At 38.5% G+C, this 26,462-nt stretch overlaps 1 protein-coding gene across 6 annotated transcripts in view; it reads right to left on the bottom strand.

The window, feature by feature from the left end:
- Positions 1-524: 524 nt before the first annotated feature.
- The window catches only part of DGKI (diacylglycerol kinase iota), a 479,960-nt gene continuing 454,022 nt past the window's right edge, over positions 525-26,462 (bottom strand). For all 6 annotated transcript variants that reach the window (XM_034965048.3, XM_034965050.3, XM_034965049.4 and 3 more), the window contains 3 exons: positions 19,988-20,024; positions 18,209-18,308; positions 525-13,921 (listed from right to left, as the gene is read on the bottom strand). In XM_034965048.3, coding sequence (XP_034820939.1) covers positions 13,805-13,921; positions 18,209-18,308; positions 19,988-20,024 — 254 coding nt within the window. In that variant the 3' untranslated portion in view covers positions 525-13,804. The remainder of the gene's footprint in view (positions 13,922-18,208; positions 18,309-19,987; positions 20,025-26,462) is intronic.

A 26,462-nucleotide genomic window follows, 5' to 3' on the forward strand; every position in this document is an offset into this window, starting at 1 on the left:
GCCTTTAGGATTTCTTGTAGGGTAAGTGTACTGGTAACAAAACCTCTTAGCTTTTGTGCATCTGGTACTGTCTTAATATCTCCCTCATTCTTAAAGGATACAGTAATTTTGCCAGATATAAATTTCTTGGTTGACAGGCTTTTGGTTGTTGTTTCCCCAGCACTTTATCATCCTGCTGCCTTCTGGACTCCATGATTTCTGATGAGAAATCAGCTGTTAGTCTCATTAAAGATCCTTTGTACATGAAAAGTCATTTTTGTTGTTGTTATTTTCAAGACTGTCTACATAATTTGACTACAATATGTCTTGGTGTCAATCTCTTTGAGTCCATCTTGCTTGATGTTTGTTGAGCTATTTTGATGTATATGTCCATGTCTTTCATCAAATTTGAGGAGTTTTGAGCCCTTACATCTTCAAATATATTTTTCTCCTCTTTTCTCTCCCTCTATTCTCCTTCTGGGACTCCCATGATGCAAATTTTGGTAAGTTTGATGCCATCTCACTGGTTCCTCAGATTTTGTTCATTTTTCTCTTTCTGCTGCTCAGACTGGATAACTTCCATTGTCTCATCTTCAAGTTTTCTGATTATTTCCTCTGCCTTCCTGCCAAAATCTTCCATTGCACCCCTCTAGTAAAATTTTCATTTCAGCTATTGTGCTTTTCTGCTTCAGAATTTCTACTTGGTTCCTTTTTAAAATTTATTTTTCTTTATTGACATTCCCTAATTGTTCATACATTGTTCTGACAATTTCCTTTACTTCTTTTGTTGATGGTTTTCTTTAGTCATTGAGCATATTTAAGACAGCTGACATTTATCACTAATAAATTTTAATATCTGAACTTCCTCAGGGATAGTGTCAAATTCTTTTTTTCCCTGTGAATAATCCACATTTTCTTATTTTTTAAAATTTATCATTTTCTCTTCTTTTTAAGGCTAATTAAGTGAAGAAGTGAAAGTTTGTTTCTTTTTATGCTTTTCGATTTTATTGTTGTTGCAAACTGGACATTTTCAGTAATGTAAAGTGGTAACTCTGGAAATCAGATTTTCCTCATCCTCAGAAGCTATTTTTTTGCTTGTTGCAAGCTGTATTAATCTGTTTGTATGATGAACTTTCCAAACTATTTTTGCAAAGTCTGTATTCCTTAGGGTGTGGTAACTGAAGTCCCATTGTCCTTTGTCTCTGCAATCAGCCTGTGGTCTGAAAGAGGTTCCTGCATATCCCAAATTTCAGTAGGCTCTCTCTTCCTCAATCACTCCCCCAGTTGCTGTGTCTGATTAGGTCCCAGAGTTCTGGAATAGCTGATTCTTGTCATTTGTCCCCCAGGTTACAGGTTGTTTCAGTAGAGAAATGAAACCCTGGAGGATTCCACTTGGCCGTTTTCCATGAAGACACATTCCATCAGTCAGTGTTTTTTTTAACAACCTTTGCACTGATGGCTGGATTTTTCTTGGGAACTGTCCCTTAATCAATGGGACCTCTCAGCTTCTCCACTTGCAGAGCTATAGGATGTATCTTCAACTTATCATGGTCTACCTTCAAGTAATATTATGCCACTTCATGAATAGTATAAGAATCTTACAGTTACATACTTCTATTTCTCCCCTCCATTCTTTTATGCTACTATTGTCATATATTTTACTTTAAAATTCCACATATCATCAATATTTTGTTTTAAAAGTCATTTATTAAAAATATAACAATAAGAAAATATATGTATATATTTATTCAAATACTTACAATGTTCATTGCTCCTCATTCCTTTATGTAGATATGTGTTTTCATATGGTAACAGTTTTCTTCTGTCTGAAGGACTTTCATTAACATTTCTTATAGTTCAGGTCTATAGTTCAGGTCTGCGCCTGCCACCGCACCTGGCTAAACTCTTTCAGCTTTTATATATCTGTAAAGGTTTTTATTTCCCATTTATTTTTATAGATAGTTTTGTTGCTAAAGAATTATAGATTTATAGCATTTTTTTCTTTTAGTACCTTAAAGATGTGCTCCGTTTTCTTTTTGCTTTCATTATTTGTGATAAGGAATCTACTGGTATTCTTATTTTTATTCATGTGTTTTTTTCTCTGGTTTTTAATAAGTTTTTTTTTGCAGTGGTTTTGGCCGATTACAGGGTATTTTTATCTAGTTTTCTTCATGTTTCTTGTGTTTTGAGTTTGTTAAGCTTATTGAATTTGTATAGTTTTTTTTTAAAGTAAAAGTGCTAAAATTCCTAGAAATTATTTTTTCGAATTGTTTTTATATCCTCCCTCTCTCTTCTTTCCTTTTAGGACTCTCATCACTTGTATATTAAAATAATTGAAGTTGTCCCGCATTCTACTAATGCATTTTTTTCACAGTTAGAAACCCTTTCCTTTCCCATGTTTCATTTTGGATATTTTCTATTGGTACATCTTTGTTTACTGATCTTTTCTTCTGTAGCGTCCAAATCTGCTCTTAATCTTTAGCAGTGTATTTTAAATCTCAGATAATGTAATTATGTCTAGAAATTTCATTTGGGTCTCTTTTATATTTTTCATGTCTTTAACTCTTTGAACATCTGGAATATAAATAACTATTTGAATATTTTGGAAATGCTAACATCTATGTCAATTCTGGGTTAGTTTCAGATGGCTAATTTTTTCCTTTTGTCATATTTTCCTGCTTCTTTGCATGCCTGTACATTGGATGTCAAATGTTGTGAATGTTTCTTTTTGCATGCTAGGTGAATTTATATTCCTCTATATCCTTGGGCTTTGTTTAGAGATAAGGTTCAATTATTTGGAAACAATTTTGTCTTTTCAGCTCTTGCTTTTATGATTAGGCAGTCTTAGGGCAACATTTAGTCTATGGTTAATTACTCCTCATAGGTGAGTCAAGACCCAATTCAGTGCCTCACGAATTATGAGGTTTTTCAGTGTGATGAGTGGTAACAGGCACGATTCTCAGTCCTTTGTGAGCACTGGACACTGTCCCTTAGATCATTTTGGATGGCTCTTTCTCCAGTCTCAAGTAGTTTCTTCACATACGTAAACTGCTCAGTACTTTATTGACTACTTAAGAGGAAGTAGCTGCAGATTGGTGGGATTACTTTTCTGTATGGTTCTCCGCTCTGTGATACTCATCTCTTGTAAGCTCTAGCTGCCTCTATTTCCCAAACTTTCAGCTCTGTCTCAACTCAGGAACTTCTTAGGAATTCCTAAATTAGCACTCCCTGTATCACTATCTGGAAACTCTCTGAAGTCTATAAAATGAAAAGATTAAAGGGCTTGTATCATTTGCTTTCCATCTCTCAGGAATCACTGCCTTTTTTGCCCCCACCAAGGTCCTGTGTCTTAACAATCATTGTTTTACATATACATGTTTTAGGTTTTTTTTAAAAAAAATCTGGTGGGAGGGCGAATCTGGCCTGTTAGTCCATTTTGGAAGCAGAAGTCTTAATTTTTTTTAAAATTCCTACCTTATCAGGGACCCCATTTAGTCTCTGCCTGCTCTAATAGTCAACTCTTTCTTTACCTCCTGATTTTGAAAGTCTACCTTAACTATAGTTAAAAATAGCATTCACACCAACTACTTATAGGATCCAGAAAAAAATAAACAAATGAACTACATTTCTTCATTTTTATTCTGTACATTTCCACACAATTCACAATACAGAAAAAGTGTCCAAAAAGTAACTGTAACTAGTCAATTTCTTTTTCAGAGATTAGTTCAGTCTCCCAAATTAACTCCATTGAAAATCTCTGTAGAGCAACACAGTGATCAAGATACTTTATATAAATAGGAAATGCAAGAAAATTAGGGAAAAATACTTTATGACTTTGTTACAAAAAACTTCATTCTTCCCTTTCCCATCCCACCCCCACCCCCCCACCCACCCTCCCTCCACTTCGTATTATCTGAATCCTCCTTTACCTGGAAATAAAACTTTAATCTTTCTACTGCCACAGCTGCTACTTGTTTATGGATTCCACCTGCCAGCTGGCAGCTTTGCAAAAGCATGGCTCTGGGATGTGATAGGGCAGAATCAGAAATCACGAAAAAGCCCTTTATAATGTGACTGCAACTCTTCATACAGATGTAGCCTTTGCGAGTGGAATACCCACAGCCAAGGGTACCCTGGATGCCTGGGAACGTTTTCCCACTCAGAAATCAAATTAAATCAAATATATTCATTCTTTTAGAACCGAGATTGTCCTCTATTCCTTAGTTTTTCACAAGAATGGTTTTCCTCAGTTTCAGTCAGTGGTGGTCTGTATAATATTCAGATTCATGGTTGCCCACTTAACTATTGGTAATTTTAAAAAACAGCCAAGCTAACCTTTGCTGAGACTATTTTGGCCCCTGACTTTTCAAAGATGTGTTTTGCAAAATATTCTGTTGTGTTAGAATATTTTGTCTATAAGAGTTCTAAATCTCCTTCCCCAGGATGGCAAGAATCCAAACTTTCCCAACTTATAATCGGTAAGTCAGGGAGAGCATCAAAGTTCTACTTGCATTGGAAATTATGCTTGTATGTAATTAGAGTCTCAATCCAACCAATGATGGGTGGGGAGAGTGGCGAATAAAAATTCTTTGATCTCCAGAAGATCAGGAGATCAGGAGCCATTTGGTTGCATATAGAAGGTACAATAAATATCAAGGCTAGATGGTATCTTAAAAGTGATAAATCTCACCAACACCTATAAATTTGAAATTACCTATAAATTTGAAACAAAAAATAGGGTAAACTGACAGGACTATCCTATCTGTATGTGTGTGTTTTATAAGTGAAGAGTAAAGACAATTTGTAAACATATATCTATCATTTTTTAAGATGAAAATGTATATTTAAACCCAAAATAACAAGGTCACAGTCTCTGAATTTTTAAGTGAATATATTTAGATTTGTGGGAAAAAAAACCCTAAATATTCCTTATTTTTTTCAAACTTTATCAGGGACCAGAACAAGTTTGTGGACAGGCATAATGTATTATAAGAGGTTGGACAAACTCCTTCCAAAAACCACCTCGTCCTTCGGAAAGCTCCATTAAAAAGTTCTTCTATTAGCTGACCCTACTTCCCCCAAGTTCCACACACAATCTAATTCTTCTATGCTGCATAAACTGAAATTTTCACAACTAATACCCCTTGAAGCCACTTTGAACAAATTTAATCTTTCTGTATGTTTCCTGAGTTTGATTTTCAATATCTGCTAACACTATCAGTTGTTTGAGATTACCATGAGAATTTGTGTTACTACTAGAGTCTTCTTATTGTACTACTTTTGAGAATCTTTTTTCCTTTCCTCATAACTCTGCCCCTCTTTTATGCCCCCAAACCAGAGGCAAGAAGTAGAACAAGAAAGAAGGTGGAGTAGAAGCAGGTCTTTTCTGCAAGACTCTGGATATGGATTCATTTCTTAAAATTACCTCAAGTGACTTCCTCCCTCACCCAGTCAACCTGAAATCTAGGAACTCAAGCTGTATTACAGAATTAAGGGATGATGGGCAATTAAAACTGTAATCCACCTAGACAGAAATATGACAGAAACATTAGTCTACTGATATGGGGTTAAGTCTTGTTTCATGACAAAAAGTTATAGAAAGTGCCTCCATGCCTCTGTATTAGCAGAGGATATAGAATTTCCCACCCTCTTCTCCAGTCCTGATTCTACATCCCAAACAACAAATGGGTAGTAAGTAGGGGAAAGAACACTAAATCCTTTGTTTTCACTTTGACTCCTGAATCTGTGACCTTTTTGCTTTAGTAGAAACATATCTTTTTTAGGAGATTTGGGAATTGGCTAGCAATTTTGTTAGCCAATTCCCAAATCTCCTAAATTGGCTAACAATTGGCAAAAATGCTAGCCAATTCCCAAATCTCCTAAAAAAGATATGTTTCTACTAAAGCATAGGTGTGTTTGTGTAAGCAAGGCAACTTTTTAGGTTCATGAAATCCCTGCTGCTAAATGATTTGGGATATATTTGCAATGATGGAAGCTTTTTTAAAAAATGCCTTCATTGCTATCTAGTTGGCAGGAACCTGGGGAAAAAAAATAGGCTCAAATTGAGTTCTGTTCCAGTCTAAAATTATAGACATTTAAACCAAGAAAATCTCACAGAGTTTTTCTAGTCCAAGATCTCTCACAATTAAAGATATGCCTTTGATCTCTGAGTTAGTTGTTCCATCTTCACTTAACTACTAGAAGAAACAGTGATAACAACTTCACTGTTTTTCAGAAAGCCCAAACTGTTTTTCTGGATGCAATGTTTAGGAAAAATAAATCCTTATAAGTAATAAAGCTAACTCCTCTTCATGTGTTATTGCTCTTTTCTTTCCTTATTTTATTCTACAAATCATCTTCCCTGCAGAATTTGAAACTAACAGTCCTACTTAACCTAACTCCTCTACATATTCTTATTCCTAATCCAATTTTGTCTTCTTTCCAGATCAAACATCCTCCTTCTACATATTCACCAATCTGCCCATAAATGTCCCTTGTAAAGTATGAGATTCTGAACTGAAGGACATTTCAAGCCTGTTTGTTTTTCTCTACTTCAAATATGCCGGAATTTCCCATAGGTGTATTAAACCTCTATGTATATGACTATGTATTATCATAACACTTAGCTTGCATACCCACCCATAAACTTAGAGCAATAGAGTCTTGGATGTCAGGGCCATTTTTAACATTTTTTGTTGCAGCATTCAGAAATTATATCATCCTAATAGTGACTTCCAAGGAAGAAAAACAGGACTAACATTTTTTAAATGCTGAGAATCACAAATAAGTTAAAGAAGCCATTAACGCTCACTGTTAATTTCTTCTCTTGAAATCCACCCTGGTATGCAAACATTAGACTTTTCTTTGCTTGAACTATGTACAAGCTGACAAGCCTCTCTCCGACAGCAAAAACTCTGACTTTTTGATTTCACATTCTCCCTTATTTCTAACTCATTCTTTCCGTGGAAACTTAGGTAAACATTTTTTTTTTCATGGAGGCATCTTCTATATTATGGAAATCTGAATAATTGATATAAAACATCCTTGAAGGCAATGATGGAAAATGACTTACTTAGAAAACATGTTAATATGTAATTTCTAAAGACCCAGTTCTGGCTGCAGCACTATCATTTGCTATATGAATCTGCACAGGCTGAATTCACTGCTCTGAGATTCAGTGCATTCATCTAAAATGTATTCTATGCATTATTCACCTCGTTGGGGTTGTTTTGAACCCCAACTGAAGCTCAAACATGTCAATACATCATAACGCTAAAGCACTTTTTAATTCTTGAAACTGTTCTTAACAAACAGTATAGATTTGAGTTGTTTATACTGTCATAGAGTGAAAACTATATGTGTGTTTCACTAAAGGTCTGAGGGAAAAGATAATTTCAGTATTTCCCACTATCAAAGCCTCCCATTTCAGAAGGCATTTGGCTCAAAATATTGAAATTTCAAAAGTTGGGTGAAAACTTGGATCACTATTTTCTTATTTCCATGGGTAGGACCTCCCTTGTGGTTGCCACGCTGGTGGCAGAAGCCAAAGAGTTTTCCATGATTGCCTTTCATGTACATCTTGGCTCCCAAATACCTTACAGGCAGAATTTTCTTCTGTGGTTATACTAGATTACACTTAACTCTTAGAATATCAAACCACAGCACTTTTTTATATTGGATGGACAGTAAGACAGATTTCTAATAGAATTTTACTTGACAATGACTAAGAATACTGATCAAAATTTATAAGCTTCCAGAAGTATTTTTAATTAAATTACACCTTTTAGTATGTTTTCTTTTCACTAGCTCTTAAATTCATGCTTAGTTTAAAATTTTTTAAATGATAACTAACGGCCATTCCCCTAGATATTTTTAAAATTCTCAGTTATAAAGCAAAGTTTAACAAATCAAAAATCAAGATTTTCATGAGTTTTTAAAATAAAATCCTGCCATTCAACAAAGCCATTAAAAAATATCTTTTGAAATATCACAGTATCTAATTTTAGCCCCCTCAAATCACATATTCCTAATCACAACACCCCTCAGAGTGGTCAGGTATCCTCTGTTTAAATGCTAACAGAGGCTGAAAGTTTATAACTGTGATATCCACTCCACTATTACATATTATTTATACTTCATCTTCTTTATATTTAGTCAAAACCCACTGAAAACTCTGCTTATTTTTCCTAGTTCTATCCTGAGAGCTAGAATAAATCAGTCTTAGCTTTCATTTTAATAGTGTCTCTAAGTCTTGTTTTAAAATCTTAGTTTCAGATACATTTTTAGAAATCTACTATGACTCCAGTAAAATGGAAATGCAAAATATTATTCTCTTCCTACTTAGGTTTTCATTCAACTAAAACATTGCTGGCTAATGAGTGGCTGGTACAATAAAGCCTTGGTTGAATTTCCAGCCCATGCTGGACACCCTGAGGTTCTCCTGCACTGCACTTATCACATTGGAATTTGTCTTTTCTTCTAGATGCCAGCTTCATGAAATCAAGAGTTTTGTCTATTACATTCATTGTTATATCCTTAGTATGATGCCTGCCTCAGAGTGACAAATATTTTTCAAATAATGATTAAATACATGCACTTATGATTGATTCATGGACATACGATTACATGCATAACTGAATACATATGTAAATAGACTCTGGAGTCTATGCATTATGAAGATACCATTCAATTTTCATGTTTCTATTTTAAAATCCATGCTACAAGAGCCTAAGAATTATTTTTCTGCTTTCTTTCTGGGACCTGGTCAGTAAATCTCAGTGTCCTGGGAGAGGAGGTTGTCCAAGGGCATGACTCTTTTCTTGGTTCTTATTTTCAGGTTTCTCATTAAGCTGTGAGGAGACAGTGTAAAACCAAAGATGGCCCTCAGCAGTGTAAAATCTATAACCTAGTCCTCCAGGTGCCGTCAAAGAGGCATGTGGCTTACATTGTTGAATGAGGAAGCAGCAGCCGTGATTGTGTACCCTCATGGGACTAAGACAGATATTTGCTAAACCTGATAGATTTTCAGAATCATGCTTGCCATAATTCTATAAGATGATCAAGGTCAGTGGACATCCATGTGTCCTTTGAGTAAAAGGTATACTTGTCCCAGAGGGTAATTTCATTTTGATGTATTTTGAGTATAATATCTGGGGAAGATTTTTGCAGCTGTGTGACAAAATTATTGACAGTAGTAGGCAGAAAGTTCAGGGACAGGACTGCTGCTATGGCCCAAAACTTAGAGAGACAAGAGATGAAGGATGACTGGGGACACAGAAAAGGGTAGGGTCCAAGTCGATCTGACAGACCTGGCAGAGAAGGGCCTGTAGGACTTCCAATCAGCTGAGTATGAGATTCAGAGTGAAAGGAGTTGAGAGATTCAAAGGTGGTTCAATTAAGATGCAGGCAGAAGCCATTTTATATTAAATAAGTGTTAAAGATTAATCAGAAAGCTAATTTATTAGATGTTTTTCTACTTCTTTTCCTAAAACGAATATAATTCATTTAAATAGAGCAATTAGTAGTTTTATATGATGGTTATGATGAGCCATTTTAACAAAGTCCCATTTTTAAATAGCATAATTGAATAAAATATCATGCTGTTCTCAGTGATTTCATTAGCTACTCCTTCTGGAAGGAAGACAAGCTGCTCAGACCCCATACTACACTGAAGTTACACCTTCCCGGCAGTAGCCTGCCCTAATTAAATATCACTAGGCAACCTACTGAGTGTCAGTGTTACAAACAGCCTTGTAAAGTGGTGTAAGCATCACAGAGGAAAGAACTCTCCTTTACTTGAAATACAAACATAGCATAGATAAGTCTTGGGGCTATGGTAGGTTTCATGCTTCATGGAAGGCAACATAAACAATTACAGGAACTCTTGGTCATGAATTTTATGACACAGGTAATAGAAAATGCCAAGTGCAATTGTAGTAATGCCAAGTGCAATTGTAGTAATGCCATGACAGATCTAAGCCTAGCAATGGTGGAAACAAAAAAATAAATGGAAATTCTCTGTTTAACCTGTCTTTGCCTACTGGTGTTCACTAGACATATACAAATGATCAGCATGCTTTTAAAATGTTTGCTCTTTTCTAAACCTATGCAATATACATGAATATAGTATACATACTTGCATGTGTATATAAATAAATGTCTATATATGTGTGTAAATGTATATGCGTATATACATACATACTTGTGCATGAACGGATGGAGTATTTCTGACATCACATACAAGCAACAGTGTTCATCAGTGTTAACCGTATTTATTTTTGGGAAGTGGGACACAACACCAGAACAAAGGGATGCCTTGACTGTGGATGTGATACTCATCTGTGGTATTAAAACATTTTATAAAAAGCATGTGCCATTTTTATAATTTAAAAAAAACCCTAAATATTATTAATAAAATTGACATGTAATAAAATAAAGATGCTGTGTCATTTTTTAAAGCCATGAATATTATAAGGGGTCTAGTAAATACATAAATTTCAGAAATCCGTTAGGCAAAGGGACTCTCACTAGGTCCAGATGAAAATGAAGTGATGTTGAGTAGCTCCCAGCACAGGCAGATCTGCCAAAGCAGCCATTCTGAAAGGATAAGGAGCAACAGGTATGTAGGGCTCTCCATCAGTCATTACTAATTTCCATCACTGTGCATTTGCCAGCTAAATTATGTTTCAAAACTTGCACTGGTTTTTGGTTATCACATCTACAGAGGAAACATAAACTCTGAAAGCAAAATTCCTAGTCATGGTATTTATTCCATTCTTGGCTTACTAATCTTCTCTCTTATTCTTTATGAAGTCCTTGAATATGATAAAGCACAGTTTAACTGTGTTCTATTTTGTTAAATGCACAATATTAAAATATAAGCTTGCAAAAATGACTACCTTTCAGGTTACAGAATGTTGTCTTTTAATAACTCTTCATTTTCCATTCCTCTGTCAACCACATCTAAAAATGGAATCTCAAAGCAGTCAGTGCCATGACACAAAGAAACAAACACAGAGGAGTCAGCCAAGCTAGCTGCCTCTTCAGTGCTGTCTCAGTAGGCTTTGTAGGAATGATATTTCTATAGGTACATATTTTTATGTCTGTTAAAGTTATGTGGCTCTTCAGACCAGGACTAGATCACTTGCTTTCCTGATGGCCTAATAGTAGGGATACAATATACTTAAGCTGAGATGGAAACTCCTAGACCATAAGGCCTTAGCTCTTTCCAAAGCCCAGGACCAATTTTTAAAACATGCTACAGGAGGTGGTTTAATGTTGAAGCCATTAAACATGTGGTTATTCTGCTCACTTTATTTTGGAAATCCCAAGTCCTAGTGGTACTTGCTTTTTTCAAAGCGATATATCAAATATTGGTCTCCATGAATAACACAAGACTCTAATGCCTTTTTTTTTTTTTTTGGTTTGAAACAATTTCCAAATGCATCAGGAATCTTATAGTACCAACTCATCATTTTTCATAACACAGATTTATGTCTTCAATTGGAGCGATTTAGAAATTGGCCCATAGCCACCTGTACCCTAAATTTTCTCTGGGCTACTTGGAAGTATTTAGAGAAATGTGAGATGGTAGTTGATGAAAACAGAGTTCTTCATCCCAACAGTAACAGCTAGATAACTGACTGCTTGGCCAAACATTTGACTCAATCCAGGGAATGGAAGATGCCATTCAAAGCCAGATTCCAGTTTGTGTTAAGGATTATATTTCTGTCATCACATTTCCTTGACAGTCCCGCCAACTAAAAATCCCCCAGCAAAAGCCCAGTGATTAAATTCTCCTGGAGCATATTTTTCCAGCTTCTGGAAACAATCTGCTGCAGTGTCTCCTGTAATATCCAAAGGATAGTTCCATTTCTGAGGCTGATATATGGAAGTAGATTACTCACAACCCAATCCATCCTCCCACCAACAATTTGATTTTGAAATGACTATGGAAAGACTGTGGTAATAAAATCCCCATCCACTGAAAGGCTGTTCCTGTTTAATATAGCACGTCATAGCCGCACTTTCAAAATGATGATATGTTACCGAAATGTGACTCAGATAAGCAAAATGTCACCATTAGACTTTTAAATTAAATGTAGAGACACTATCATTCATGGTCATATGTAGAAACATTAGGGAAGCACTATGCTATGTCCAAGGACAAAATGAAAATAAGCTCAGGAGACGTCAGATTTCGCCAAAAGTAAAATCCTTGGACACCTACTTTTATTTTTGACTTACCCCCAAGTCAAGTAGATATTTGGACAGAAAGACAGATATTTTCTTCTGATATTTTAGGGATCACAGAGTCCCTAAGAGAGGTACCTGTAAATACCATTCGATCCGTGGCAGGTTTAGATGTTACAATTCTAACTATCTGACAGACATTTCTGGCTAGATTCCAATGGTGGTTTGCACTAAGGACTTTCTGAAAAGGGAAAAATAAAGTAGATAAAATAATATATTAGACTACGCCATACATAGAAAATGGGGTTATCAAGTACGACCTTTGGACCTGACAAATAATAGTTGAAGCATCCTTCTGAATGATCCGGGCATCCCATAAATCTGGCAGTGGAACTCATACAACAAGCCTTTGTTCTTGGGTCAAGGATTACTTGGAGTAATGAAAACCAAAAACCTAAAAGAAAGACCTAAAATGGGGCTCCTCTCACCACTGTATCCAACAGTCTATAGTTATTAGCCTCTGTGCAACATTCCAATGACTGTTTCCTACTTCAGTGACATATGTTGACATATGTTGCTACTTTTGCTTTTGCTGTTTTTTTTTTTCCAAGTCAATTAGGGTGCTTTCTATTATCATTCAACAAAGTTTAGAAGTAAACAGTGTTAGAGTGCTCCATTTCCTGTAACCACAGTTCCCACACAGGATTATTTGCTCTGCAATTTAAACAGCACTTAAAATTGAGTGGTTCTGCAAACTAGCTGTGGGCCTCTGTTTAATCCTTTGCTCATCTTCTATTGCAGCAAAAGGCAAAGATGGCTACACATAGGCAGTACGGAGCTGTACAGACAGCCCAAGCTGAACCAGTCCTGCATGGCTATTGGCTACAGCCCAGCAGCCTGGGCTGACCCCTGGGTTACCTCTCTGAGGTACCTCCAAGCACAGACATCTCCCATGCCACCTCACCATTCCTCAGAGATATAGCACACAAGTTGACATTATCCATGTGGCACTTCCCAGCTCCTATATAATGAAACGGAGGGTTGGCGGGTGAGGGGGACATGCAGAGAGAGTCACTAAATAGTCTTGATATATTTAGTCTTAGAAATGGAAGTGGTTTTACAGTTATATTTCTGCAGGACATTCAGAAGGTTTTAGAAGGCCTTCAGACAATCTTGTGGTCTTCCAAGACTGAATGTAAAGAGAAGAGATAATATTTTTCTTTAAGTTGATGGGTAGTTACAGTAGAATTGTATGGTACAGGGAAAAAAACCAATGCATAGGGGGAGGATGGAGCAGTGCCATTTATACGAACATCCTTTGAATCTTTAAAATAAATTATACAGGTGAACACAGAAGTTCATGCTACTTGCTGGAAGCAATAAGGATCAAATTTTGTGGAACTCGTACTGTATTCCACAAATCTCCAGGTATCCTGCCTCCTTCTCAATGGGCTATCATGTTCTGTTGTACATCTTGGTAGCCCTTAAAAGCTAGTGGCATGGTCTCAGGTAGATTCTTGCAGGAGAGAGACAGATATATGAATTCCATCAGCTTCTTCCAGGGGAGCTGCCCAATTGCAGGGAGGGCAGATGTGATACGCTTGCTCATGTCCTCTTTGCCCGAATACCAGGGTCAAACAGCAGTTTCCAGGTCCTCATGGCCAATGACCTTATAGTTCTGACGGCTTTCTAGGTAAGCAGCCAAGTCTGGGTCCCCAGCCTGCTGTGCTCTTTCTTGAGGTGTCTTACCCTATACAAAAATAGTGAGAAAAAAAAAAAAGAGAGAGAGAGATAGACACAAGCGCTAGTTGTGAAATACAAAAACAAAAAACAAAACAAAACAAAAATCACAGAAACAGAACTACCCAAGGATACTTGCTAGTAAGGATCCTTTCACATTTGGTGTTTTAGAGTTTACAAGACACTTTCAAATCTATTGTCTTATATGGGCATTAAATTGAACATGTGCGATTGGTAAATGAAAGGGAAAGAGTTTATCACTTTTGACGGGTGGGGTTTATACTAGGGAAACAGAAGTTCACAGAGGTTAACAGTATACAGAAGGAAACATGGGGTAAAGCAAGTTTTGAAACCCAGAGCCTTTCTGGAAGATGGGGAGTTAGAAATTATTGAATTTAAAAAATAGGGAGGCAGGCATTTAGATTTCTAGTTTAGGACTCTTTCTATTATTCTAAACTTGGGAAATCAACATACAGAAACTAAAAGGAAGGGATAGTCATAAAAAAATTGAAAGGTTTTCTTTATTGGTTTCAGACTTCAGTTAAGTTCTCCCCAATTTATAGCTATTTCATCTCTCTAAAAACTAAGCTAGTTTCTCAATACAAAAGTGGTAGATATTGATTAAAGAAATCTTGGAAAGCTTGAAAAGCACAAAGAAGAAAAGGAATATCCCTAATCATTCCACCAAACTAAGATAACCACTACTAACCTTCCATTGATAACTAGATTTTGTCTTTTATACGCCTCTACACGTATTTTTATAAAAACAAAACCACAATTCATTTACATACTGTTTTACAACCTTTCTTAGTAATATATCATAAATTTGTGTCATTAATTTTTTACATCAACATTTTAAATGATCATATAATTTCTTACAGACTACTATAATGCCTTTTGTACACTTGTATACACACATATACACATATATTTGTGTATATATATTGCTATTTTTTAAATGAGGCCATTGAATAAGAAGTCAGCAGTAAAGGGAGAAAGAGTGTCCATTCTTTTGAATGCCTGTATATATTACTTGGCATCGCTCAAAATTTCTAATTTTTGTCCAATGATAAAGTTTTAACTATTTAAAAAGTTATGTTAAGTTCCAAAGGAAGGGTAGAGGCATGATCATTGTACCAAATAAATAGCTCCATGTACAAATGCACACAAGTGTTATAAATATTATCAGAGACTTCTCAGCTTTCATCTCGGCTATCCCAACAGATACTGGTGACCTCAATCCAACCTGCTCTACCTAGCCTACTGGGGAGAGGACAAAAGGGAAGTAACAATGGCTCTAGAATCTTTCTAAAATGTTACTTATTCACTTGGGATTTAGCCGTTAACCACTAGTTTGAAGTTCCTTGAATAATTTTTATTCAACTTGTTTGCAGCCTTAGTAGATAATTGTGTCTTTACTTCCATAATAATGAGGTTGGAATTTCCAGGTTCCAAATATTCAGAGAGGTTGCTGAGGTGGGCCTTTGAGGTGATTTCTGAGGAACTGATCTCTAATAGGAGAAATTCTCAGGATGCTGCTTCTCTCCAAAAAATTCCAGGAGAAGATTCAGTTGTAATGATCACATTCAACTTTAAACTAGCATCAAGTTACAGAATGGCAAAATTTAAAAATCCTTACAAAGTAATGAAGTATAGCTATATTATTTCATGTGGTAAGACCTCTAGAATATAACGTTGAGTGAAAAGTTATACGATATCATGTATGTATGACTTCATCTAGTTAAAAACAACAAGAGAGAAAAACAGGCATATCTACATGTGAAGGGGGATCATTACAAGTTTAATGATATCTAGGTCTAGGTTGTGAGGTTTCCAGCAATTTTTTGCTTTTTGGAGCATATCTTCCTACATTACTAGTTTTCTATGTGAGGGGTTTATAATTGTAAAAACAAGCTATTTCCATTTTTTTAAAAAAAGCAGACACATACACAACACAAAATAGAAAGAAGTTTCCATGAACATTGAGTCCTTTATCTGATTCAGAAACTTAGAAAGATAAAAAAGCAGACCTGCTCAAGAGCCAGGTCTCCTGATTCCTGTTTGGTTTGTCCCTCTTTTTCATGGCTTCTCTCTGTTTTTAAAATGATCTGAGTTGAGTGTAGGACCAGCCTTTGTGTGGTAAAGAGGCAGTTGCGCTGCTGTGGTTTGAGTGGCCCTGGCAAGACCAACCCTACCCCATAACCTGGCTCCATTAATCCTGACTATAAGTTGTGTGTTTCTCAATCAGGTTAAACATCAAAACATCTGAGTGCAAATAACATCTGGGAAGAACATTACATTGAGAAATTATTACTTTTAATGGCAAAAACCACAATTACTTTTACACCAACCTAATTATCTGCCATTTGAAATAGTGTACCCAATTAGCTAGCCAGACAGGTAACAGACCACTAGAAACCAGGACACAGCTCAAGTGTGTTTGATATACCTAGGCAGCCAGGGACTTCAGAGAGCAAGGGTGCTCATGGGTTGCCAGGGAAGTGGAGAGTTCTATGTAATACAACTGGCTCAGAAAGGAAAGAAAGTCTACTAGGAAGGCAAAGTTATTTCATAAAGTGGACTGCAGTTTGAGGAGGCCCCAGGGAAAAAAATTGCACATAGGCAGATTCTTATCACTTAAATAAATCTAATGGAGCTTAAGCCATTAATTAGGCTTCTAAGTAATCTATGTATGTGTCATGGTTACAACCATTGGCCCAAAACCTGAGCTACTCGGTACCTGCTTAATGAAGGCCTCAACTATATATTAAGATTCTTCTCTGTAAGTGTCTATAGGTAAGTGGTTCATTCTTTCCTGGAGTCTACCGAGAGTGTTCTAAAACTCTCAGAGCTTATCAGAATCCTCTATGGCAAGCTTGTCCAACCCACAGCCCGCAAGCCATATGCGACCCAGGATGGATGCGAATGAGGCTCAACGGAAATTCGTAAACTTTCTTAAAACATCGTAAGATTTGTGTGTGTGTGTGATTTTTATTTTTTCAGTTCATCAGCTGTTGTTAGTGTTAGTGTATTTCATGTGTGGCCCAAGACAATTCTTCTTCTTCTTCCATTGTGGCCCAGGGAGGCCAAAAGATTGGACACCCCTGCTCTATGGTGTTGATCTTCTATGTAAACTAACTCCTCTTTCTCTCTCTTCTTTCTTATAGGCTGAGCCCTGGGTCAACTCTACTAAGCTACAACTCCTCCTTCCCTCTATCTTTCAACCCTTTCTCTTGGGTGCTCTCTATAAACTTAAACAACTTGTGGTGCAGCTTGTTCTCAGTTCTCCTAAACAGAGTTTCCCCTAAGGCCTCACCTCCGCCAGCTGATGCTATCAAGGTTGGCGTACATGTCACAGTACAATATCTGGCCTCACTGCCCTCTTATTAAGATAGTCCTAAGAAAGTGGACACTTTTAAGTTCAGATTTACATAACTTTTGCTGTGGAGAAACCAACCACATTTCAAGCCAAGTGCCACAGGTATCACTGTACCTCAACAAAACAGACTCCATAAACAAACCGATTTTGTTATGTGGCTGGGGTGTTCTGGCACCAAATGAGAACCACCAACCTGCTGATACAACACTGGGCTGGACGTCAAAAGAGCTCAATTTAATTTAAGCCTCAGCTACTGGTCCAAGGGTATGTGTAACTTTCTCTAGGCTTTTAGCTCCTATACCTATAAATGACAGTAATTCCCATGCTATCTAGTACCTGAGGTTAACTTTTAGAGAATAATATTAGAAAACAAATGGAAAGAATTTTTTAAAAATGAAGAACTACATAAACACACCAGATTTAAGACTGTAACCATCTCAAAGCCAGATCCTACCATCCTGGGAGCTGGGAAAGAAGCCCTTTGGCACCCATATAAGCGGCCATATGAATCATAGAATTTAAACCACGTTGGAGTAAGTACTGAAGGAAAACCCCAAAGGGGCTTCTCAGTAGTCAGGCCAAAGTCTTTGAAAATGGTCCTGACCCCTCTCCTTGGGCTTCAGACCTCAACTCCCATGACTTGGCTGCTAGCGTTCAGCAGGACAACTCCAAAGTCCCAAGGTCAACGTGTTCAGAGGTTTATAAAGCCCCATAGGCAAGCACACGCCCTCCCTTTGTGCTTATACATTTAAATCACAGTTTCTCTAAATGAAGCACTCTATTTTTTCCTCCTTTTTCCAAAGCCCCAGGCACTTCCATAAGCACAGAAAGGATGTCCGTGCTATGGTCACAAGCAAAGGCAACAGTGCCTGCGATCTCGCCCAGCGGGAGGATGTTTGCACTCACTCATCGAGTTACCTTGGAGTCCGTCTTTCTCAGAGATGCTCCTGCATCCACCAGAAGCTGGCACACAGCCCGGTTCCGCTGGCAGGCAGCCTTGTGCAGTGCAGTCTCACCCCTAAATCAAAGATGAAATGGGAAACCACCCATAAAGGGGTTGGAGGCAGCAGGGAATGGGTGAGGGGAGCTGATGTCGGGTGCTCCTCAGCCTCCTTCCCTGTAGGCTGCTGAGACTTTGACTGTAGGGTACATTCTGGGGAGGTAGGGAAGGGGATTTCTAAAAATTCCTTGAGCTAGCCATCACCTGATCATAATATCTGACTCTAGCCCCCTTTCCAAATAGTGTTGATTAAGTTTAGTAAATTTTTTAAAAGCTACTACTATTTGATTTAGGTGATAGTCAATGCAGTATTAAACAGACTAATTGTCTAGATGTATCTGAATACTGAAGCCATTCTCTCTGTGCATACATTTGAGCAGAGCGAGAAAGGCACTGGGTGAAAGAACAGGGAGCAGCGTGGAGCGCCTCTGGCCCTTCAGGCACAGCACGCAGCCCTTGGTTGATGGCCACTAGGCCTGCAGTGGAGTATCTCCTGAGAACCCAAGTTCAAAGAACCAGGCCAACACCCACTCTGCTCTATCCACTTTAGATTCTGTGTGAGTGGCAGGTGGAAGGAGGGGGCAGCCACAGAGGATATCTGAGAGGCACAGTGAGACCCTGGGAGAGTTTGAGAGCCAGGGCTCTCCCCAGGAGGCAGCAGGCTTGAGGCCAGCCACTCAGTGTGGGAAGGGGCAAGGGAAACTGGCCATTTCCCCATCACTGACAGGCTCTATAGGGAGGAGGGTATTCCTATCCTGAGCCCAAAGGCATCAAGATGCTTAACGCCAAAGTGTTTCAGGAAAAATCAATAGCAGCCTTTAGAGAAGGCAAAATGGGGTAAGTGATGGCACCACTTATAATCTTGCCAATAGGATGTGCTGGCATGTGGACCAGCTCTATGGAGCGATAGACAGCTTCTTCCACAGCTCTACTGCTTCTCTTCGTCCTCCATTCTATTCATTTCTACTTCTCCTCCTTCCCACATGCTTAGCTACTCACCACCTCATTCCTCTCCACACCAACTCATCTTTATACATTTTCAAATATGGCTTTCAGGATTAGTTGTACAGCCTATCTTTGTTCCTGTTTGGGGAGCAGTAGCTATTTCGCTACTTTAGAAATAAGGTTGAAAACAAACATTATCATCAGTTTAGGCACCATCCCAGAGCTGATGACTTTTTCAATCAGGATTCCTTCTCTGAACCACAGAAGACAGAAAATAGAGTGACTATGTTCTTAGTTATTCAGTGGTGGTTCATAACTTGTCCTGTTCTAGACTAACAAGGAGAAGTTATGTCATTACATGTGAATAATGCCTTAGGGCAGTAGGGCCCCATTTTTTCAGAAACTCCAGTTGAGAAAGAATAAATGTGATGGGTATATTAAAAGGTAAGTGTAATTATTTAGACTTCTCAACATTCCAAGATGCACCAGTGCAGAAGTACATTGTTTGAAGCAAGCTCTAAATGATGATTAGCGCTGACTATGGAGGCAAGCATTATGACAATTGTCTTCAATTTCTATTCCGTAATTTTTTATTTAGGCTATTAGCCCTGCACATTTATGAACAAAGTTGAAAGTGGACTTTGAATTAATTAAGTTAAAATTACCTATGATATGCTCTATAGATTACATTCTTCTCCCAGATATGTTCTGAAGAAAATAACCCAGACTATGTAATAAAAGGCAACACTCACGTTTCACTGTCTGCCATATCCAATAACTCGGAAGGTCCTAAATAAGAAGAAAGCAAGATGACCGTCAAAAATAAGCTCAAAAACTAAACATTAACAGAAAATCTATAGTCACAGAATTAAAATGCCTTGGAAAGCTAAATTTGGGGAAAGGAATAACAAGACAGAAAGAAAAATAAAAGGATTCCCCTACCTCCTCATCACCAAACTCACAATCTCCATGAACCAATATGTACAGAATGGTAGATACAAAAGAATGATATGATCTCTGCTGTCAAGCAGCTTTCAATCAAGTTTATGAAATAAAACTGGAATAGAATAACTGAAAAATAATTAAGTGGCTAACTAGGGAGAAAGGGGCAGATCAGGTGGGCTTTAGGAATCAGGGCAATTTCTCATTCTCAAACGAGTTGCTTGGGATGGTGTCTTATGAAGCAAAATATTAAGGCTGTAAGATACTATACGTATCATCTAGGGTACAATTCCACTTTTTATAACATTTCCCTTCTCAGACCAGAAAGAAATACTATGCATATACATCAAATGACTATAGATGCATCCTTAGGAATGGAAATATTCTGTGAATTTTCCCTTTCACAATGTTTGGTGTATTCATGAATTAATCCATTCAGTCTACAAACACTGCTTGGAATATCTTCCTTTCTAGCTCTGTACCACTGCTTCTCTCCTTGCCATCTCTTGCCCTCTTCGGTCTATGGGTATCCAATAAGACTTTTTTTCCCCCATAAAGCCCTTCATGATCCCACTTCAAGCAGCTTATTAAACACCTGCCTATACAATCCCTCACTTTATGTACTGACCCTATTTCCTGTAGTTGAATGGGTAATGGGATTTATCATCCAAGTTGGGACCACCCCAGGCAAGGGGGGATATATGATCATGATACTGATCATGACACTTAACAAACTGCTTTAAAATAACCTACTGATTTATCTCTCCCTATAACTAGACTCCAGAAAACCCCTTAAAGTTTTGGCCCATGCTTTGTCTAGCATTGTGTCATTCCTTGGTGTCTAGTGTAGAGCCTGGAGATAAGTAGATGCTTAAACATTTGATTGAATGGATGAATAAATATGCTTGTAAGTGCCAAACACAGTTCAAGGTACTGAGTATTTTAGTCTTTAGAAAGATGATCCTGGGGATTTGCTCTCTTTATTGGTGGATATCATTATTATTAAAAATTAACTTATTGTGCATAGTAAGAAGGGGTGGAAGAGGTTATCACTCTTACCATGAAAGTCATTGGCCAAGGACAACATAACAGAGATGTTATGGGATTTCATAATTCTCCTGGTCATCCATATCATCTTGACCTCTTCTCTTTCACATCTGCTATTCACTGGGACCAGGTGAATCTTCTCTTGCAAAGTCTCTCCTATTTGTCTTTTCTGCTTGTCCTATTTGACAAATAGACTTCCTAACCGGTATCTGCCTGGAACATTATTAGCATGCAGAAGTAGTTACCAAGAAAGATAAGAAGGTCTTATATCATCTAGATTTCTAGGTTTCCAATACATCATATCTACTGCTTACTTCCAAGCATTTAAACACTGGAGCTCACAGTCTTTCATCTGGAACTACATTTCCTCAATTTGTTCCCAGGGTTCCATTTTTTTTTTTTCACAAAAGCTAAAGTGGTAATTGCACACTCAACCACATATTTCTCAGGCTTTCCCAGCTCTCCCTATCCAGAACAGCCACCTATCTAAATCTGGCATGTTCTTCAAAGGCTAGTCTGTGACAAGGTCCTCTCAAAAGATGACCTTTGACAGAAGGAATGTATTCTTTCTCTCAGCTCCCAAAGCACTTATTTGGTTCTACCCTCATACTATGTATTTGCTTTTTGAATGCATGCCTTCCATAAATAAATTATTCTATATTTGTTGAATATAAGAACACCTCAGTTATTTTTTGTATCCTTCTAGCACCTACCCTATACTAAGGAAACAACAAAGATTTAACTCATACCTCTTTGGTCCTTGGTCCTGTGATTCTATGAGAACATGAATAATGATCCTTATCCTCCCACACACATACAAAAGTGCAGAGCAGCACAGGACAGTGACCAGGGGTGAGGTTTCTGGAGCTGTCCCTTCTTGGTTAAAAATCCCAGCTCTATACAGACTAGGTCTTGGCCAAGTCTAATTAATCTCTCAGGCCCTTGTTTATCACCCATGTAAAGTCAAATTTATAATAATATTTATCTCACAGGGTTGTTGTGAGAGTTCAAGAGGGCTGGGCATGGTGGCTCACGCCTGTTATCCCAGCACTTTGGGAGGCCAAGGCGGGTGGATCATTTGAGGTCAGGAGATTGAGACCAGCCTGACCAACATGGTGGAACCCCGTCTCTACTAAAAATACAATAATTAGCCCAGTGTGGTGGTGCATGCCTGTAATCCCATCTACTCAGGAGGCTGAGGCAGGAAAATCGCTTGAATCCAGGAGGCGGAGGTTGCAGTGAGCCGAGATTGTGCTCACTGCCTGGGTGACAGCCTGGGTGACAGAGCAAGACTTCTCAAAAAAAAAAAAAGAAAGAAAGAAAGAAAAGAGTCAATACACATAGTGTGCTTAAAACAGTGCCTGGCACACCACAGGTACTGCTTCAACTTTAGATAGCATGAAGTGTCCTATTCTCTGTCCTGATACAGCAGGTCACACTACATCAAGATATGGGATCATCAGTGAAGGAATGTGGTATGAAAGGGTCGCTTTACTCCCACTTACATGTGAAGCCACTTGTTGACTCAAATTCTATGTCCTGAGAACCAAGCACCTGAGGCCTATTTAGCTGCCAACAGGGCACTCTTCACGTCAGCAAGGGGCTTAAGTACCCAATGGTCCTCTTAAAGAGTGCCTGTCACCTTCAGCGAACATTCTAAGCCACTCCTTTTGAAAGAAATTCCATGAACATGAGCAGCCTAGACTCATTAGTAGCTCTGTTCCCATTGGTACTGCTAATTGCACAACTATTTAGGCAACAGGGGCCTTGTTTACTTTTCTCCTTCATTCAGCTCTGTCATTCAGTGCTCTCAGAGCTGTGCCACGGTGAGTCCACAGTTATCCAGGGTCTAAGCCTCTATGCAAGTGAGGGGATCCTCAAGGCTTTTAATTGGGCTAGCACAGCAATAATTTGACAATATGAAGGTGGGGACAAGGAAGAAAGCTGTTCTTCACAATTTCTGATCAGAGTCACTACAAATGCAGCCAACCCAGAATTATTCCAGAGCTGATTATCCAGTCTGTGAGTCAGGCATGCCCGCGGCTACCCATCACTCTCCTTCCCTCCACGCCCTTTCATCCTCTGCAGCTGACAGAGGTGAGAGGCAGAGGCACTAATAACAAGGCAAGAAACTTTTGCTCATAATTAATATCTAAAAAAAAATGCCCATTAAAAGGTTTGGGGAATGGCTCTGAAATAATCAATTTAATTAACTTCAACTTTCCTTATTCTCCCATCAACATAGATAATCACAAAATAGCAGAATGTTCTGAACACTGGCCAAGAAGAGGCAAAAGTAGCAGCCAGCTGACTACAGATGGGAATGGGCAGCTATTTTTAACAGCACAGGTACATTTTCTAATCATTTTTGGCCTGCTTTAGGATAACTGTTTGCATAATGCTAGCAAGGAAGGAGTTACAGAGAGTGGATGCCAGGAGAAGCCTAAGACAAGGCTGTTCTTCTCCTTATTTGAACCTGCACTGCCCAATGGGGAGCTATGCTTTAACTGTACAATGTGGAGTTTAACTGTACCCTGTGACTTTTAGTGTAGAAACAATAACACCTGTGATTTTTGAAAAGTTAATTTGAGTCTCACTAATAAAGGAAAGGAGACAAAAGGAGAAAAACAAGAGAGAAAAAAATAAAGACTAGTCAGGCACGGTGGTTCACGTCTGTAATCCCAGCACTTTGGGACAGCCAGGTGGGAGGACTGTTTGAGCCCAGGAATTCAAGAGCAGCCTGGGTAACATAGCAAGACCCCAACTCTACAAAAAAAAAAAATTAGCTGGGCGTGGTGGTACATGCCTGTAGTCCCAGCTACTAGGGAGGCTAAGGAGGGAAGATTGCTTGAGCCCAGGAGATCAAAGTTACAGTGAGCCATGATTGCACTCCAGCCTGGGTGACAGAGTGAGATTCTGTCTCAAAAAAATAAAAATAAAGACAATTGAATTCCTTCAACATATATGAATGGGTAACATTTGAGTTTGGGGCTTGTTTTATATACACATACGTTCTGATTGCGGACACTATGCCATCTCCCCTAAGGAATTTCAAGGGAGATCATCAAATTGTCAGCAGAGAATTCACTGTTGTTTCCTCAATAGAAAAGGAAATCTCAGGTCTCTGTCTCTTCCAGGGTTTACTGAAATGTCCACCCTTCATCCTTTGGCTGACCTGAACCAGAAAAAATACTATAAAATCCCTATTGAGGAGATATGGGTGCAGATTTCTCCATGAAAATTTCAGATGAAAACAGCCTCTCCTCTTCCAGAACCCTAGATCAGTTGTCATTTGAACTCTGCTTACGACATTCACGTGGTGCCACCCTGCATTGTGGTTATTTATCCATGTTTCATTTCCCTTGCTGGTATTAGGAATATGGCGGACACAGACCATCTCTCACGTATGGATGAGTTTTGGCAAGTAACCTAACTTCACCATACTTCAGTTTTCAACACCTGTCAAACGGAGATGAGAGCTTACTGTATAGGGTTGTAAAAATTAAATATGATAATGCATTTAGAACATTTAGAACGAAGAGGTTAGCAGTGATTGTTACAGAAACTTTTTTTTCCTCAAAAGTGCCTGGGACGGAATTAAAATGTTTTAATGAATGAATGAATAAAAGACATTTTAAAGCCATTTTGGATCCCAGCCAATATCACTTTAAGAGAAAGATTCACAATTGAAATACGGATTCAAAAGACTGTGCTATATGGGAAATGGTCTGAAAGTTAAGGGAAAGAAAATTCTGTTAAGTGGACATACACATCAGTATTCAGGAGACACCCGGGGAATGCGAAAGGAAGCAAAACTTCACAAATCTTTCAAAATGAGAAAGTGAACATCGTGTTAAGCAGCCAGGCCTTCCAAATTACAATGTTGCTGCCCAGTACTCATTCCATAGGCTCTTCTGTTGGATACCCCAGCTCCCGCTGATGTGACTTTGTCATCAATATTATATTTGTATTATATATGACGTGCCTTTTGTCACATGCATCCTTTAATTTGCTTCCCACACCAATGCCTCCAAATCCCCTTTGCTATTCCTTCCACTTCCCATGGCCTCTCTCTGGGCCCTCATTTCCCATTAGTCTCCCTGACGCTGCCAGCAGACCATTCCAAATCCTCCCCTGCCACAGGACAAAAGCTGCACAGATGTGGGGAGAGCTGGCACTGGGAATGCTAACAGTACTGTCATCCTGTCCCAGCAGGATGGTGGTCAGTTCTCTCTGGGACCAGAGGCAGAAAAAGGGGGGTTAAAAAAAGAGAAAATAAAGACTGAAGACAGAAAAAGAGGGAAGACAAAATAACCCATTGAAATCAAAAAGGAAATGCATGAGTGAGATTTCTATCAGGAAAACCAGTAGGAGGCAACGGGGTAGGCGTGGGGAGAATAAAAACAAAAGAGCAGAGTGTGCAGGGTGGCGAAGGAAAGAAACAACACAAAAGTCCCTTGGAGGGGCAAACGAGGGGGGAGGGAGCGGGCAGAAAATATGGTTGAAAGGAGCTGAAAAGCGGGAAGCACTGAGAGGAATCTCAGCTGGAATCCCTGCATCCTTAGTCTCTCTCCCAGTCTCTGTGGAATTATTAACTCTTCCTCCCCGAGTCTCTTTTCAACTCTCTAAATGTCCAAATTCCAGTTTTTCATAAAGGAAAGCAGCATGCTGTATAGATGAGAGAAGACATCCAAAGGAAGAAGATGCAAGCTGAAAAAAGTTCAAGCCTCCCATGGCGCTTTCAGAACATACCGCACATCTCATGTGGCACAGCCCCCAGCCTGCTTTAAAAGAGCCCATAGAAGAGAAATCAGTTGCTGCTTGTTGTGTCTGGGAGAATAACTAATCTCAGGACTCTTGTTCAGGTGTCCTCTTGATGGTGGCGGCCCACACTCCTGACCAGAGCCAATGAAGAAGAGGGCAGAGCAGAGGGGAGAGGGGCTCAGGAGTAAGGCTGCAGGAAGCAAAGGAAGTGTCAACTCAAGAGCCACAAACAACATCAGCTGTGCACCTGGAAAAGAGCCTGTGAATCCTTCAGAATTGCTATTACTAAAGGCATCCTTACAGTCAAGTCTTTGAACAATTTTTCAGATTTATGTCATATGAAACCATGGGACAGACATAAACCAAATTGTAAAAAATAAGTAAATAAACAACAAAGGCTTTAAGAGATTTGCAATATTCAATAACCAGGAGGAATGTCTTTCTTGATCTTCGGCATAGTGTAAAATTTTTATT

Source organism: Pan paniscus, chromosome 6 (assembly GCF_029289425.2).
Source record: "Pan paniscus chromosome 6, NHGRI_mPanPan1-v2.0_pri, whole genome shotgun sequence".
NCBI lineage: Eukaryota > Metazoa > Chordata > Mammalia > Primates > Hominidae > Pan > Pan paniscus.